The sequence below is a fragment of the Vanellus vanellus genome, assembly GCF_965231255.1.
Source record: "Vanellus vanellus genome assembly, chromosome: 5".
Lineage (NCBI taxonomy): Eukaryota > Metazoa > Chordata > Aves > Charadriiformes > Charadriidae > Vanellus > Vanellus vanellus.
This window is the reverse complement of record NC_138910.1, coordinates 41,317,766-41,330,985: the sequence shown is the minus strand read 5'-3', so window position 1 is coordinate 41,330,985 and position 13,220 is coordinate 41,317,766. Positions and strand designations below refer to the sequence as shown.

The window sequence follows — 13,220 nt, the reverse complement described above, 5'->3', positions numbered from 1 at the left end:
CTTAAGCAGTAACTCTTTGATCTGGAAGTCTCCCTAGTTTCACCAAATAACTATTGCATCAATACTTGAAAGTCAGTACATTAAACAAAATGGTATAATAGATAATTCCTGTTTCTTCTCATAGCAATAAAAATAAATCTAGGACTAGCATTAGGAATTATTAAAGTAGTAACAGGAATATATTTGGTGTCAATAGATTTTTTAAATTATCCTGTTATTGTGACTAAAGAACCTAGTCACTCAATAGGTCATCAAATGCTTTTCATTTGCTGAGGCTTCATAGGCCATTTATTGTCTGTCTGACTCTCTTCATACCTTGTAGATGTTTCTCACCACACACTGATATATGAGAACATTATAACTGGCAAGAAGATTGGTGTGATTCGACACATCAGCATCTGCCAGTAATGGGACCCATCCTCACCAGTTCAGTCCAGATGGAGCCAAGATTTGTAGAGGTGAGCGACAAAAAAGAAGCATGCTCCCTGCTTGTAATTCACCTTGATAATCAAAGCACTATGGGCTCTCAACCTACAAAAGGGTGTCCACTGTGAAATTCTGAAATTGTACATGTACCTGCCAACCCGACAAGTCTGATTTTTACTCCTCAACAACATTTCCCTCCTTTTCCAAGCACAAGTCCTCTGAGACGCAGTGAGCAATGAGCAGTGTCAGATTCTGCCTGTTACCTCTGAACAACTGATCATGGCTGTCTTGAAATACTGTCTGCCTCTCCTCCCTGTGAATGCCTGCCTTCCTGAATTTTGCCCCTCTCTCTCATCACTCCTCAGAGGTTTCTCCACACCCTCCCTCCATTTGTGGGTTACCGTTCTGGTGGGCTTTACACTCGACCCTTTTTTTCACATTGAAATCCATCTCTGGATAGTTTCTTTACAAGCTCAAATGATGACATGATAAAAAAATTTAAAATCATGTAAAAAATAAAATCAAGGACTTACCTGAGCAAGAATTCATTTCAGTTTCTCGGTTTATTCTGGCTTCAATTCTGCTCAGAAATTTTTGTTTTTAAACCTTAGAAGTTTTTGTACTTCCACGCTGACAGTCTTACTTCCACAATTTCGTATTTACCAATCACTGCTCTTTAAAACTTTGAGAAAATATCACTAACCTGGCCCCTTTCATTCAAGATTGTTAGCACCATTTTGGACTTAGACTCGAGAGGCCACCATGGTTCTCAGTCACACACAGTACTGTAGACTTTAAGCCTGGAAGAGGCATCCAACTGGATTTTCCAAATTGTATCCTGTTCCTCATCGAGCCTTAAATTTCCACTAGAGACAGGGCGTAGCTAAAGTCAAGATCAGAGTTCACAGCTGTTGACTGCTTATGTGTTGGCCAGCGTAAGATCAGTAGTGATTTTGTGCCGCTCAGCTTTACACAGCTGGAAGAGCCCTTGGGTTTAGAGACAGGTGATTAGAGCTTTCTGCAGACCAAGCGTTCATAAATATTTCATTGCTGTCTACCCCTAGCCCCCCAGTCACTTAGGGAGCATCAAAGTCACTACCCTCTCCTTAGTCTGCTCTGATGTGCTACAGAATTCCTCTGAAAGCTTCTTGTGTGAATTCAAGCCCACCTGGAGTTGTTATTCCCTCCCCAACCCATTCAACTACTCTCCGAGTCCTCACATCCACCCTCAATATATTTTGCTAATTCCTTCTGCACCCTGTCTCTACAAGGTTTTCTTTCTCATCTATCCATGCACAGATTTTCATCAGGGCAACATCACCTCTTTCAGCTATGAGATACTCAATCTACAGCTGCTTCTGTTCTTTCAGAATATGGATCGTTCCTTTAGCCCAACACCTCATCTTTCTCTTGCATCCCCTCACTGGCACCTTTTCCTAAGATATCAAACATTAACCACCCCTATTTTCAAGATGCTTGATGCATGAATGTACTTATCCTATCTTCCCCCCCCCAATTACTGTGGAGACAATACTCACCTCCAGTTTTCCAATAGCAACAGAACTTAAAGAAAATCCACACAGTTCAAGATAACTGCTGTGGTATTTTTTAGTATAATAAACAAATTGATAACTGTTCTGATTTCTTTCCTCAGAAACTGTGAGAGTTGAAATAGCAACAGAAAGAACACAGGCAGTTCAGCTTCTGTCTCGGGTGAACAGGACATTACAAAGGAGCTGACAATTTTCAGTACAAGTTTTAGATAGATTTAAGAACCTACAGTTTGTACTTCTTTTCAATTCAGAAATTCGGTGTGTTCCACAGACTCAAACAATGTTTGCATGAGGGCTGCAAACCTTTTATAATAGCTGATTTAATTAATATTTATGATATATTAAGGACATTACACATTATAACAGCACACATGCGGAGCAAGAATACAATATTTTACTGTTCACTGGGATTTTATCAGACATTAACAAACACCTCTGCTATGCTGCACAGCTTGATTCTTTAGCCACCCAGGAAGGTTAGTAATAAAGATAAATAAATCTTGTACATGCCTTGAAACACCTCAGAGCAATTAGAGTATGGTTCTTAAAGGTGTAGCATTAGCATCCTCAACTTATTCCGGAAACTGGCAGAAGATGCAGATTTTCGTCTGCTATTCCAAACATTCAGGCCACCTGGTATCCACAGATACACTACTCAGCTCTTCTCCAGCTATCCAGATTTATAACATGAAGCCCACCTGAATGACTGTCTCAGGAGTCATTCTGATTCCCTCCCTCCTTCACACATATAAAACATAAATTGGAATATATTCCCGAATTTTTCAACAGTGACAGGAACTTGCAAAAGGCAATTGATCTGCAAAGTACTATTCAGCCAGACTGGAGTAAAAATAGTGTTTGATTTTGAAGTTTGACCAGTTGTCACCTGATCTTCAAAAAGGAAGCACCGTTCTCCTCCCTCCATCCAGCTGCTCTACTCTGTAGATGACAGGACCTGTTTGAAGTTTTACTTTTATTTAAAAAGCTTAAGGCAAAATTCTACTCTCAGATCTGCAGACAGCATCACAACAGACACGTTCTGCTCTCCTCACATGCACAGAGCTAGTCTGCTCCCCTTCATCTATTGTCCTGGGAGCCACTGCCATGCAGGGAGAACACATGGGGGACCCTTTGCACAAAGGACCAAAGAGCACCAGGTGCAATGCAAAAATAATACACCACCAGGCCCCGGAGCTTCCGCAAACCATGCACTCTCACCTCACTCTAATTTGCTCACATGTGAAGAAGATGTGTTTTTAAGCAAAAATAATCATCGAGTGAAGTACATTGTCAGTGAGGGGAAAAATGAGACTCCTCCATGCCCTCCATCCAACAACTCTTCAGAAACTCAGTGGCCTTTGTCCCTAAGACTCAATGGCATTATGATACTTAAGGATAATGTTGTACTGGGAAAGATTCAAATGACAAGCCTCATCGCTATTATGTATGAATTAGCGGGCAAGGTCCAGAGCCTAAAACATACCTTTATCTTTTTATCGTGCACAGGTAAGTTCCTACTACCATCCCACTTTCTCTCATTGCTTGGAGAAGCTGAGAATATAGAAACCCAACAGCACCTTTAGCTTGAAGGTTATAGATCTTCACAGCTACCAACGAGACTTGCACCCGTGCCACCACTGTGTAATTAGGGCTCAAAAGACAACAATGAGAAAGGCCCTTGTTCGAGTAAGAGTACACTGTGAACATGTAGAAATGGATTTCTGGGATTTTAAGTCATTTGTATGTTCAAAAGCACCAGTTAAATTCACATCGTAGCTCTAGATTTGTTTCTCCTCAAATTATTAGTACATTCAATGTCCGTGTGTGGATTATTCTGATGCTGTCCACAGATAATTTGGAAATGGACTTGTGTGTGTGACTTTGCATGCATGTACGTCCTATCACTACACATAGAATATTTATCAGACTTGAGGTGAAGATTGTTTTAAACCTGATTTTACAGATGGAGAGAAGAAAAATAGAGGAGAAATGATCTAACAGAGGACAAAAAGGAAAGGATGTAGAAGCGTGGGAGTTCTACCCAGATTTCTGGATTGCAATTTAATAGCCCACTGCCAAAAAATATTTTTCTTTTCAACTTTCGGATGAACATAATTTTAAATCTTTAAAATGTGAACAAAACTAGAGGCTATCTACATTTGATTCCAGAAAAATTCTATGAGAAATTTCCATTTTTATTTAATTGTTTTTACTTCTGGAACATCTGATATCTGATATATAGAAGTCTGCTACTTCCTTTTTTTTAAGAAAAAGTATGATTAAATGTATTCTGTCACATTATATATATTTTATCCAGTAACGGAAGACAATATTTTAACAGCACTGCTTTTGAATCACTCCAGAGCATTCAGCAGGAGTCAATTTATACTGCAAGAGAATAATGATGTACCTCAACTCATTTTAATTTCAATAATTGAATGAGAAATAGGAAAGCCTATTGAAAGGACTGTATTCTGGTCAAAGACTAATGAGAAAATAGTTTTGAGTCTCTGAGTCAGCGGGTGTCATGGTAACAATGCATTATCGGAATCTGATTAGCATGCCCAGCAGCTCTATAAATGATAACATGCTCTTCTAATTGTATTTCCCTTTCTTTCCCTGTGATGAGTTTTATATTCATAACAGGTAAGAGGTAAGGCACCATTCTGTTTATCTGCAAGTTAGACTTAGGATGTCCAGCGTGCTCACAAACTCTGCTCGACCTGTCATACAGTAATAGAATAATTTTCCTACAATCTTAAAATAAGAAGCCAAACCTTCCATTTCTCTCCTTCCTGTATTAGATGTCATTATTTAATTCAAATATTATTATCTTCTTTTAAATATACAAAATTATTTCTAAGGATATACACATGAAAAAGAGAACATTGTGAAACATGAGCATCTTAAGAAAAAGCTTATGTTTCATAGGAGAAAGAGATGTAAGAAAAGAGTAAGTGCATGTTTAATTCATCCCAGAAAGCATGAATCCTTGTTCTTGAGGTTTTGAAAAGAGGGAGCGGATTTTCTTGAGTTTAGAGGATTGCGTGTTTGCTAACACATTACAATATCAGAAATCAGGAGGAACTATGAAATTAAATAGGATATTTTCCTTCTCATGAAGGAAAGAGCTAATATTGCTTCATAAAATAAAGACAATGCAAATACAAGGTTGGAGGTTTAATAATGCTCTTTTTATAAGTAAACCTCAGGTGAGTAGCCTGGCAGACCTTTATTATATTAACAGTAAAGAACTCTATTACAACTGCAGCCTCACAAATGGGATGCAAAATCATTTTAACATATAGAGGCTCAGTCTTAAACAAATGGATTTTTTTTTTCTTTGAGAGAGAGAGTAAAATGGCATTCTATTTATCAACAGAATGACCAAGAAATCTACTTTATGTTTGGCCTATTTCCATGACCCTTGTAACCTAAATATGTATTTCTTATTTTCAATGTTCCCTTTCATTTATTAATTCAGCTTCAAATCTGTATAAAGAGAAAGAAGGAAAGCTCATATTCTTATTCTCTAGGTAAACTCAAATACCCTTAGTCACAGGACAAATAATGCCTAATACAAGAAATCAACTTTTCTGTATTATTAATAATGGAACTGTGTTCTAGTGCATGAACACGGAGAAAATAAACACAGCGAGGCCTAAAAAGCTTATTACTCCTTGTTACGTGCACTGGCACATGGACAAAGTTTAAGATGTACAAAATACTAAAAGCAATCAATCTTAAGTCAACACACTGAAAGCCAGAGGAACATTTATCTACATGTTTGGAAATTCAGCAGAGAGCGCAGGGTTACACTGAGAATAGAAAGTCATCAAAGCAGGCCAGTGAACAAAGAAAGAGCAAACAAGTACTCCCCAGAAGGGATTAGTGCTAGTTCAGGGGACTGTTTGCACTAACCTTGGATGGAAGCAGCAGCCCGAAAGCCAATCAGCGTGACCTTCACCTGTCACGATGATGTTCCCATCACATAAAGCCCACATTTTCCAGAGGTGGTCATCGCTGCCAGTCTTTTTGGGGATGTAAAGCCAATCTACAAGAGGAAAGAAAGGCAGATGATATTCTGTATCGATTCCATTTTATGTGAAATACACAGCAGTGAGATTCATTTAAGTCAGGGCAACAGCTACAGTGGACTCTGATTCTGGATGGACTGAATAAGCAGTGATGCTTTCTATGCCCATAAGAATTTAAAATATATGCTATGTAGACCAGTTTCCGCTGCTACTGAAGGAAACAACAAAACACGATGACTTCTGTGAAGCCAGAATTGTTTTTACAGTGTCTTGAAGTTCCAGTTGATTAAAACACTCAAATATGTTTTAAAATACTTTGTTAGATTATGTTCTTACAAACGTGTAACAAGGTAACATATGAAAAAGCCATACCCATGTGAATCACTTTTTCCCATGCCCAAAATAACTTCAAAAGCATTTGCCTGTCAGCCTGCTGCTGATGACCAAAAGGAAAAAGGACAAAAGTACTCTCTGCTTTTTTTTTTTTTTTTTATTGCGCCCACAGGTCTAACGTCTCCTACCACTGAGAAATAACTCAAATTATAATTACAGTCCAGGAGCTACAGTCTTTGCCATCACTTCAGCACCTATTCACTGGGACTAGGTTAGAAAATCCATTTCAATTCTATACTCAAAATGTGTTACATGTTTTCATTTTTTATTATGTAGTACACTGGGATGTAATGGAAATCATACACTTATCACACCCCTATACTGAAAACTTGGTTTATTTTTGATTTGGCAACTGCAGTGCAGCTTAAAATGGATCCAGGGAAGAAAATAAATCTGTTGGAAAGATAACAAGTACTGTATTTCATATGGATTTGGTTATTTGATTTAAATTATTGTAATGCTTTACTATTTGTTGAACATCAAAAAGTATCTAGGAGTTGACTTAAGTCCCAGGAGTAGATTATTTAAATAGATTAAATCTGGAGTTCAGACTCAAAATGCAACAATGGGGAGAGGAATCATAACCTGTGTGTGCACCTATTTCAGTTGTGCATTAGAGCTGACAATTTGCAGAGAAAAACACTTATTAAAACAGAATGAGAGGAGAGAGAGACAACGCTAAGCAGCCAAATGGGAAGAAAAGAGAGGTCTTAGAAGGCACTCTATTATAAAAATCTCTTTTTTAATAGTACTTTTCTCCTGCACTCAAACTATTTCATACAATTCCTGAACCAGAACCCCAGCTTCTACTATATTGAGCAAAAATAATTCCTTCTATCAAATCCATGTAAAAACATGTATATGTGAACTTGATTTTCATCAGAAAACACATCTATTCTTGCAGTTTTAAGGCACAGTCTAGGAAGATTCCTACACATTCATCAGTCGAATTCATCTGCTCAACCAAGTAGCCTGGGTTTTACCCATTCTTGACATTCTTAGAGAGAAAAAAAAAGTTTTCTATCTTTGCCTAAAGAAGATAAACTTCCTTTGCATTTATAGGGAGAAAAGAGAAGGAGGAGGATGCTATTTAAATTCTCCAGAGATGCACAGAGAGCAATCATATCACTTAGACTGGCCAGAACAGATATCTAGAAGAACAAGGAGGGAATAGAGATAAAAGGGGAGAATTAAAGACTGAATGAAGGCATGCCAGTGGCCTACAAATTACAGGATGAGAACAACCTTCCCAGAATCCCTCTACTATCAGAGACCACTGACACAGCAAAAGTCCCATTGCTGTTTTCTGCAGCATGCACAGGCACATAGCATTGTTATTCTGGTGACTGCTAAAAAGGAGACCAGCTTCACAGAAAAATGAGCGAGCTAATAACTATAAAAATTAATCCATCGGGGCTGCTACACACACTCTTCTCTCAGCCTCTAAAACATAAAGGATGCAGCATGCACCAGGCCACGCACCACACAGAAGTGAGGCCAGCGCAGGAGTATCTTCTACTTGCTAGCAACAAGGTCCTAAGCTCCTCTGAATGTAGGAGGGGAACAGCTAGGGAAAAGGAAGCAGAAGCGGATTCAGGAAGACTAGAGAGGGAGGAGAGGATGCCCACTGCAACCCCACTGACAGCACATACTACTGCAGGAAACTTAATCACAAATTCAGGCCTGTCTATGATGCAGTTAAAAGACTGGATGTTTCTGTTTTGGGAACAACTTTATCTTTGTGTTATTTGGAGAAAACAATCAAGCAAACAGTGTCATACAGATACAGCTTACGTTTTCTCTTAATCTATTTCAGACACTTCAGATACCCTGCAGTTTTTCCCTTCAGATATTTCTGCTATTAGTCGAGTGCAGCCTGTTGTGAAGACTTTCCATCAGTTACCTTTCTTGCATTCTTCCTAAGTATTTGCCTTCTCAGTTCTCAAGACATGTTACAGAGTCTTACTTACATCACCTTCAGTCCACCTTTCACTCAAAGAAAAGTTAATCTACTGGCTTCCTCCAGATCCTGACTTGCTTTCTGAACAGTCCTTACCCAGCTGCCTATGGATGCGGGCTGTGCTCCTAAACCTCAGCTCCCAAGAATATTTTTCTTGTCCTTAACGCTCCCAACACATTTCCAGCACAACTTTTGAAATGTCCAAACTTCTTCAGTGACTAGAGGTTCCTACAGAACTTTGAGACGACCCAAAGAAGAAAGTATCTCGCCATCAAGAGGAAGCCCACAAGTTTATTTTTCACAGGCTTTTCTTCTAATTGCAGAGATCTTGGGAAACGCTGCTGCTGTTCAATGCTTTTTTTTTTTTTTTCCTCCATGCCATTTTTACAGGCAAACAGTGAACGCTATTTAATTAACAGTAAATTTGTGACATAACCACTTTTGAGCTGCTTCTGAGAAAGGGAAGCCCATTCATCCAAAAGGCATTCTATATGCAACATTAATTAGGCACCCTTGTCTTCATTTCTGGCAATCCAGCATTGTATAGATTTTTGCTTCATCTCTGTTCAGAGGGTCTAATTATTTCCAGCACAGAAGACTTTGGGTAGATTGGAATGAAAATCAATAATGGAACATGTGTGATAGAACATTCGTTTTCTCCTCCTCCTCCTCTGGGATAAAAGTGGGATCAGAGGAGACTCAGCCAAGAAAAAAAAAAAAAAAACCAAACAACAAAAACTCTCAAAGATTTGTTGCCGTTGAGTATATAAATACCCCGGTTTACACAACTCATTCTGGCATTATAAGACATTCTCATCTCTCCAGCACTTGCCACGGTAGATATATAGTGCTCCCAGTAATTTGCTTTCAAAATAATCATCGATTATTTTAATTTATTTTGACTGAATCATAAATAAAAATATGATATCTTCAGATGCAAAATAATTTCAGTCTCGGCCTGTACTACGTTTGATCATTTCACACACAAAAAAAAATCAACCTTCAGGTTAAAAACCGTTAAACCCAAAGCTGTCTGCATAACCTTAACTGTATGTTTGTTTTAACACAATCACTAACTACATTTCACAGAGGCAGGGAAGATTTCAGTTAGATGCGAAGGAAAACTTTCTGGCAATAAGGTCTCTGAAACACTGCCATCTGCCATTATTAGCCTGTTCTTAAAGCTCTCAGTACACCTATCGGGTATTACCTAGGTAGATTACTTCCATCACAGTGAGGAGAACGGATGGGTTGGTGTCTTGATGTTCCTTCAAGTCCTAAGGTAGCAACGTTCCTGCTGAGGCCCGGTTCCTTTCATGCCCAAAAGAGACAGTGCTTATATACGAAAGGCAATTATAAAACAATAAAAGCATCACCTCTAACCTTTTCTGAGGTGTAAGAGCAGTCAAACCCAATTGCACAGATGCAGGACACCTATGCATACAAAAGCCCCTTATAATTTTAAAATCATTTTAGTGGCTAAAATATTTCACAGAATCACCAAATATGCAGTCTTTTTACTAGCTCTCAGGACATTGTAGGAATACGAGTCATCCAGAACTAAAAACCTAACCTAAATAGTCTTAAAATAAGGCATTCTGAGACTGAATAATGCAAAATTAATGATCAGCTTAGAATTCTTTAAGTGACTTATCTAGCCTCACCCAACTGCTCTGTGGCAGAAATAAGGACAAAATCCAGTTTTCTATGGTTTCACACATAGGAGTTTTGCAGAAAAGTGTGTTCTCAATATAGACAGCATTGAGCTGCCAAATTCTAATACAGCATTGTATGGAATATCACTTGCAATACATAATTTTTAGAACCTCATGATTTGATCAAATTTATTTGCATTCCAGAATATTGGCAAAGAGGATTGTTGTAAATGCCAGTAGCTGCTTTCAAACCAGAAAGCTCTTCTGCTGCATTTCCTGCTCCAAAATATGAGAGCAGCAGAGTTCCTCCAAGATTAAAAAAAAAAAAAAACAACACACATTTCTCTTGGTCACAGAAACATTTTAGCTAACATTTTCTTACACAAAAATTCAGCCTTAGTCAGATACCCAGCACAGGAAAATTTGGTCTGTGGTGTTACGTTTCGGTGAAGTTATGAATGACTGAAAACCTCAATTTTATAACAGAAACCACTGGGAAATTGCAGCTATTTCTCTACCATCAGGCTCTCTAGGTATGTTGGAATGGAAAAACGGAGCGGGTTTTGAAGGCAAGGGCATAACACACATTGAATTTTAGAGCATGGCTACTGGTTACAGCCTCAAACAAGGACAAGTATGTGCCTAAATATGAAGACATCAGTGGCCCTACTGAAATCAGTGATATTGTTCACACACATACACTTAATTATATTGCTGGACTCCGTCCTAAAAAAATCTAAAGAATTTGGAAAAACAGAAATACTATTCTAGTCCCATTTTTGCTGGTCACTAATCAAGACCCAAGACAAGCTAATGAAACCATTAGGAACGGTTTCTGTAGCAATGGAGGAGCAGATTGCACGTCCTAACCATATTTTTCTACCTCCTGTATTCGAAACAGCCTTTGAGGCAAAATACCCATCACCACCCAGTTAGGTCCCAGGCCCTCCCACATGGAGGATCGGCACCGCTTCCTCACCTCTGCACTCCAAGGATCTAAGGCCTTCCAGTACCTAAAGGGGGCCTCCAGGAGAGCTGGGGAAGGGTTTTTTACAAAGGCATGTACTGATAGGAACAGGGGGAATGGCTTCAAACTAGAACAGGGTAGATTTAGATTAGATATTAGGAAGAAATTTTTCACTGTGAGGGTGGTGAGGCACTGGCACAGGTTGCCCAGGGAAGTTGTGGAAGCTCCAGTCCTGAAGGTGCTTAAGGCCAGGATGGAGGGGGCTTTGAGCAACCTGGTCTAGTGGGAGGTGTCCTTGCCCATGGCAGGGGGGTTGGAACTAGATGATCTTCAAGGTCCCTTCCAACCCAAACCATTCTATGATTCTATGAATTATAATCAAGGTTGATCTCTAGAACTAGGACCAGGAAAAAGGTGGAAGACCACACAGAAAAAATCACATCAGTAGAAAGGCAGATGATTACCTCACAATAGACCGAAAGGCAGTAGCTGGCAGCCGTGAAAATCCCTCCACTTCCTCTTTATGAGCAGAAAGGGAGCAACAGGAAAACATGCAGTTAATCCCTTTGTTTGCAGCACCTTTTGTCATATCTCTTATTTTCCTCCTTATCTATGTAATGGTAGTGTGGTGGGGGTGAGAATAAGAAAAAACAAAAGCAAACAGAAGCATTTTGTGCAGGGTGTAAAGGGGGAGGTGCTGGCAGTAGGGCGGCTGCATCGTCAGCTCCTGTCAGGAGAGGTGCATTCATACCAGCACCATGTTGGACTCACTGCAGGATATGGCGGAGCCAATCGGCGACCCTGGTGGCACCTCTGGGGAAACTTAACAAAGAAAGGGCAGAGAATGCTGGACAGAGAGAGGAGGAGGGACCGAAAAGAGTGAGAAACACCAAGGTCAGAGAAGCAGATGGAGGAGCTCCATGGTGCAGGAGCAGGTTATCACCTGCAGACAGGCCATGCTGGAGCAGATTTTCCTGACAGGAATTGTGGCTCATGGAGAGCCCACACTGGTGCAGACTTTTCCTGAAGGAAAAGGCCCACACCAAAGCGAGGAAAAAGTGTGAGGAGGAAGGAGCAGCAGAGAGAAACTGCTGCACACCGGCCATAACACCCCGCTCCTCATGGAAGGGTCGAAGGGGTCTGCAGCGAAGGAGTGAAGTGGATGTGGGGAGCAGGGGGGAAGGAAAAGTGCTGCTTTCACGTTATTCATTGGCAATACAGGAAATTAATTTTCCCCAAGTCGAGTCTGTTTGGCCCGTGACAGCAATCGGTCTTTATCTCGAGCCATGTGCTTTCTCAGCCTATTTTCACCTCCTCCTCTACTGAGGAGAGGGAGTGAGCGAGTGGCTGGGTGGGCGTTTGGCCCTCAGACAAAATTCACCCACCAATAAATTAAAACCAAACACATCACAAAAGCCTAATCAATCATTTTTCCCACTACAACTTATCCTAATATGTATTTTTTCAACAACATATCGCTAATATAGTTATTTCTACCACCTTTTTATCTTGGCTTGAGTTATCCAGTCTCACCTGCCAGCATACTTCAGCAATAATTATAACCCTGACATTTAATTCAGGGTTTTATTATGCAAAGGTAGCATAACTGAAAAGCTTTGCTTTCCTGTTTGAGGTCTTAAAATTTATCTTTTCATGACAAAATGGAAGAGGGAAAAATGCTTTCAAAAGAGAAAATATGAGCTAAAACAAACAAAAAAAGGATAAAGCATAAACCACAAAAAGAACATAAGTAGGGGAAAATACCCATAGCACAAAGCTCATATCTTTTGTTTCATTTATGTAAATGCCCGTCTGGAACTCAGTGATAGATCTCGTGTACAGTAATGCTTAAAAATCTCTGTCCTGCCTAGTGAAATTCCTGGCTGCTTCCCAAGCTCCTGTGACTCAGGAATTGGGAGGGAGAAAACTTGCTAGGATCTCAACATACCTGAATTTAACCCTCTAGACTGCCCAGCAGATCTTTGTACAGCTTAGAAAACAGTCTTCCAGAAACTTAAACCCATATTTCTAAAAAGCCAAAAGACTTCATAATTTACAGTGCTAGCTAATTTACTTATTCTATTCACCATGCACACAAAATCTTCAATCTTAGCTGTATAGCACTAGCAAACATTTATTCTTGTGAAGAAGCAGAATAAATTTGCAGACTTTCTAACTTCCCCAAACTCGCTCTCCTCGCAACAAAAAACAACTTCTGAAAGTGAACAC

At 39.6% G+C, this 13,220-nt stretch overlaps 1 protein-coding gene across 1 annotated transcript in view; it reads right to left on the bottom strand.

Annotated features, from left to right (window-relative positions):
- The window catches only part of SPAG16 (sperm associated antigen 16), a gene marked incomplete at both ends in the record, with an annotated part of 451,795 nt that overhangs the window by 213,650 nt on the left and 224,925 nt on the right, over window positions 1–13,220 (bottom strand). Inside the window, 2 exon segments of the mRNA XM_082484005.1 lie at window positions 5,901–6,008; window positions 6,010–6,033. Of these exon segments, the coding sequence (XP_082340131.1) occupies window positions 5,901–6,008; window positions 6,010–6,033 (132 nt within the window).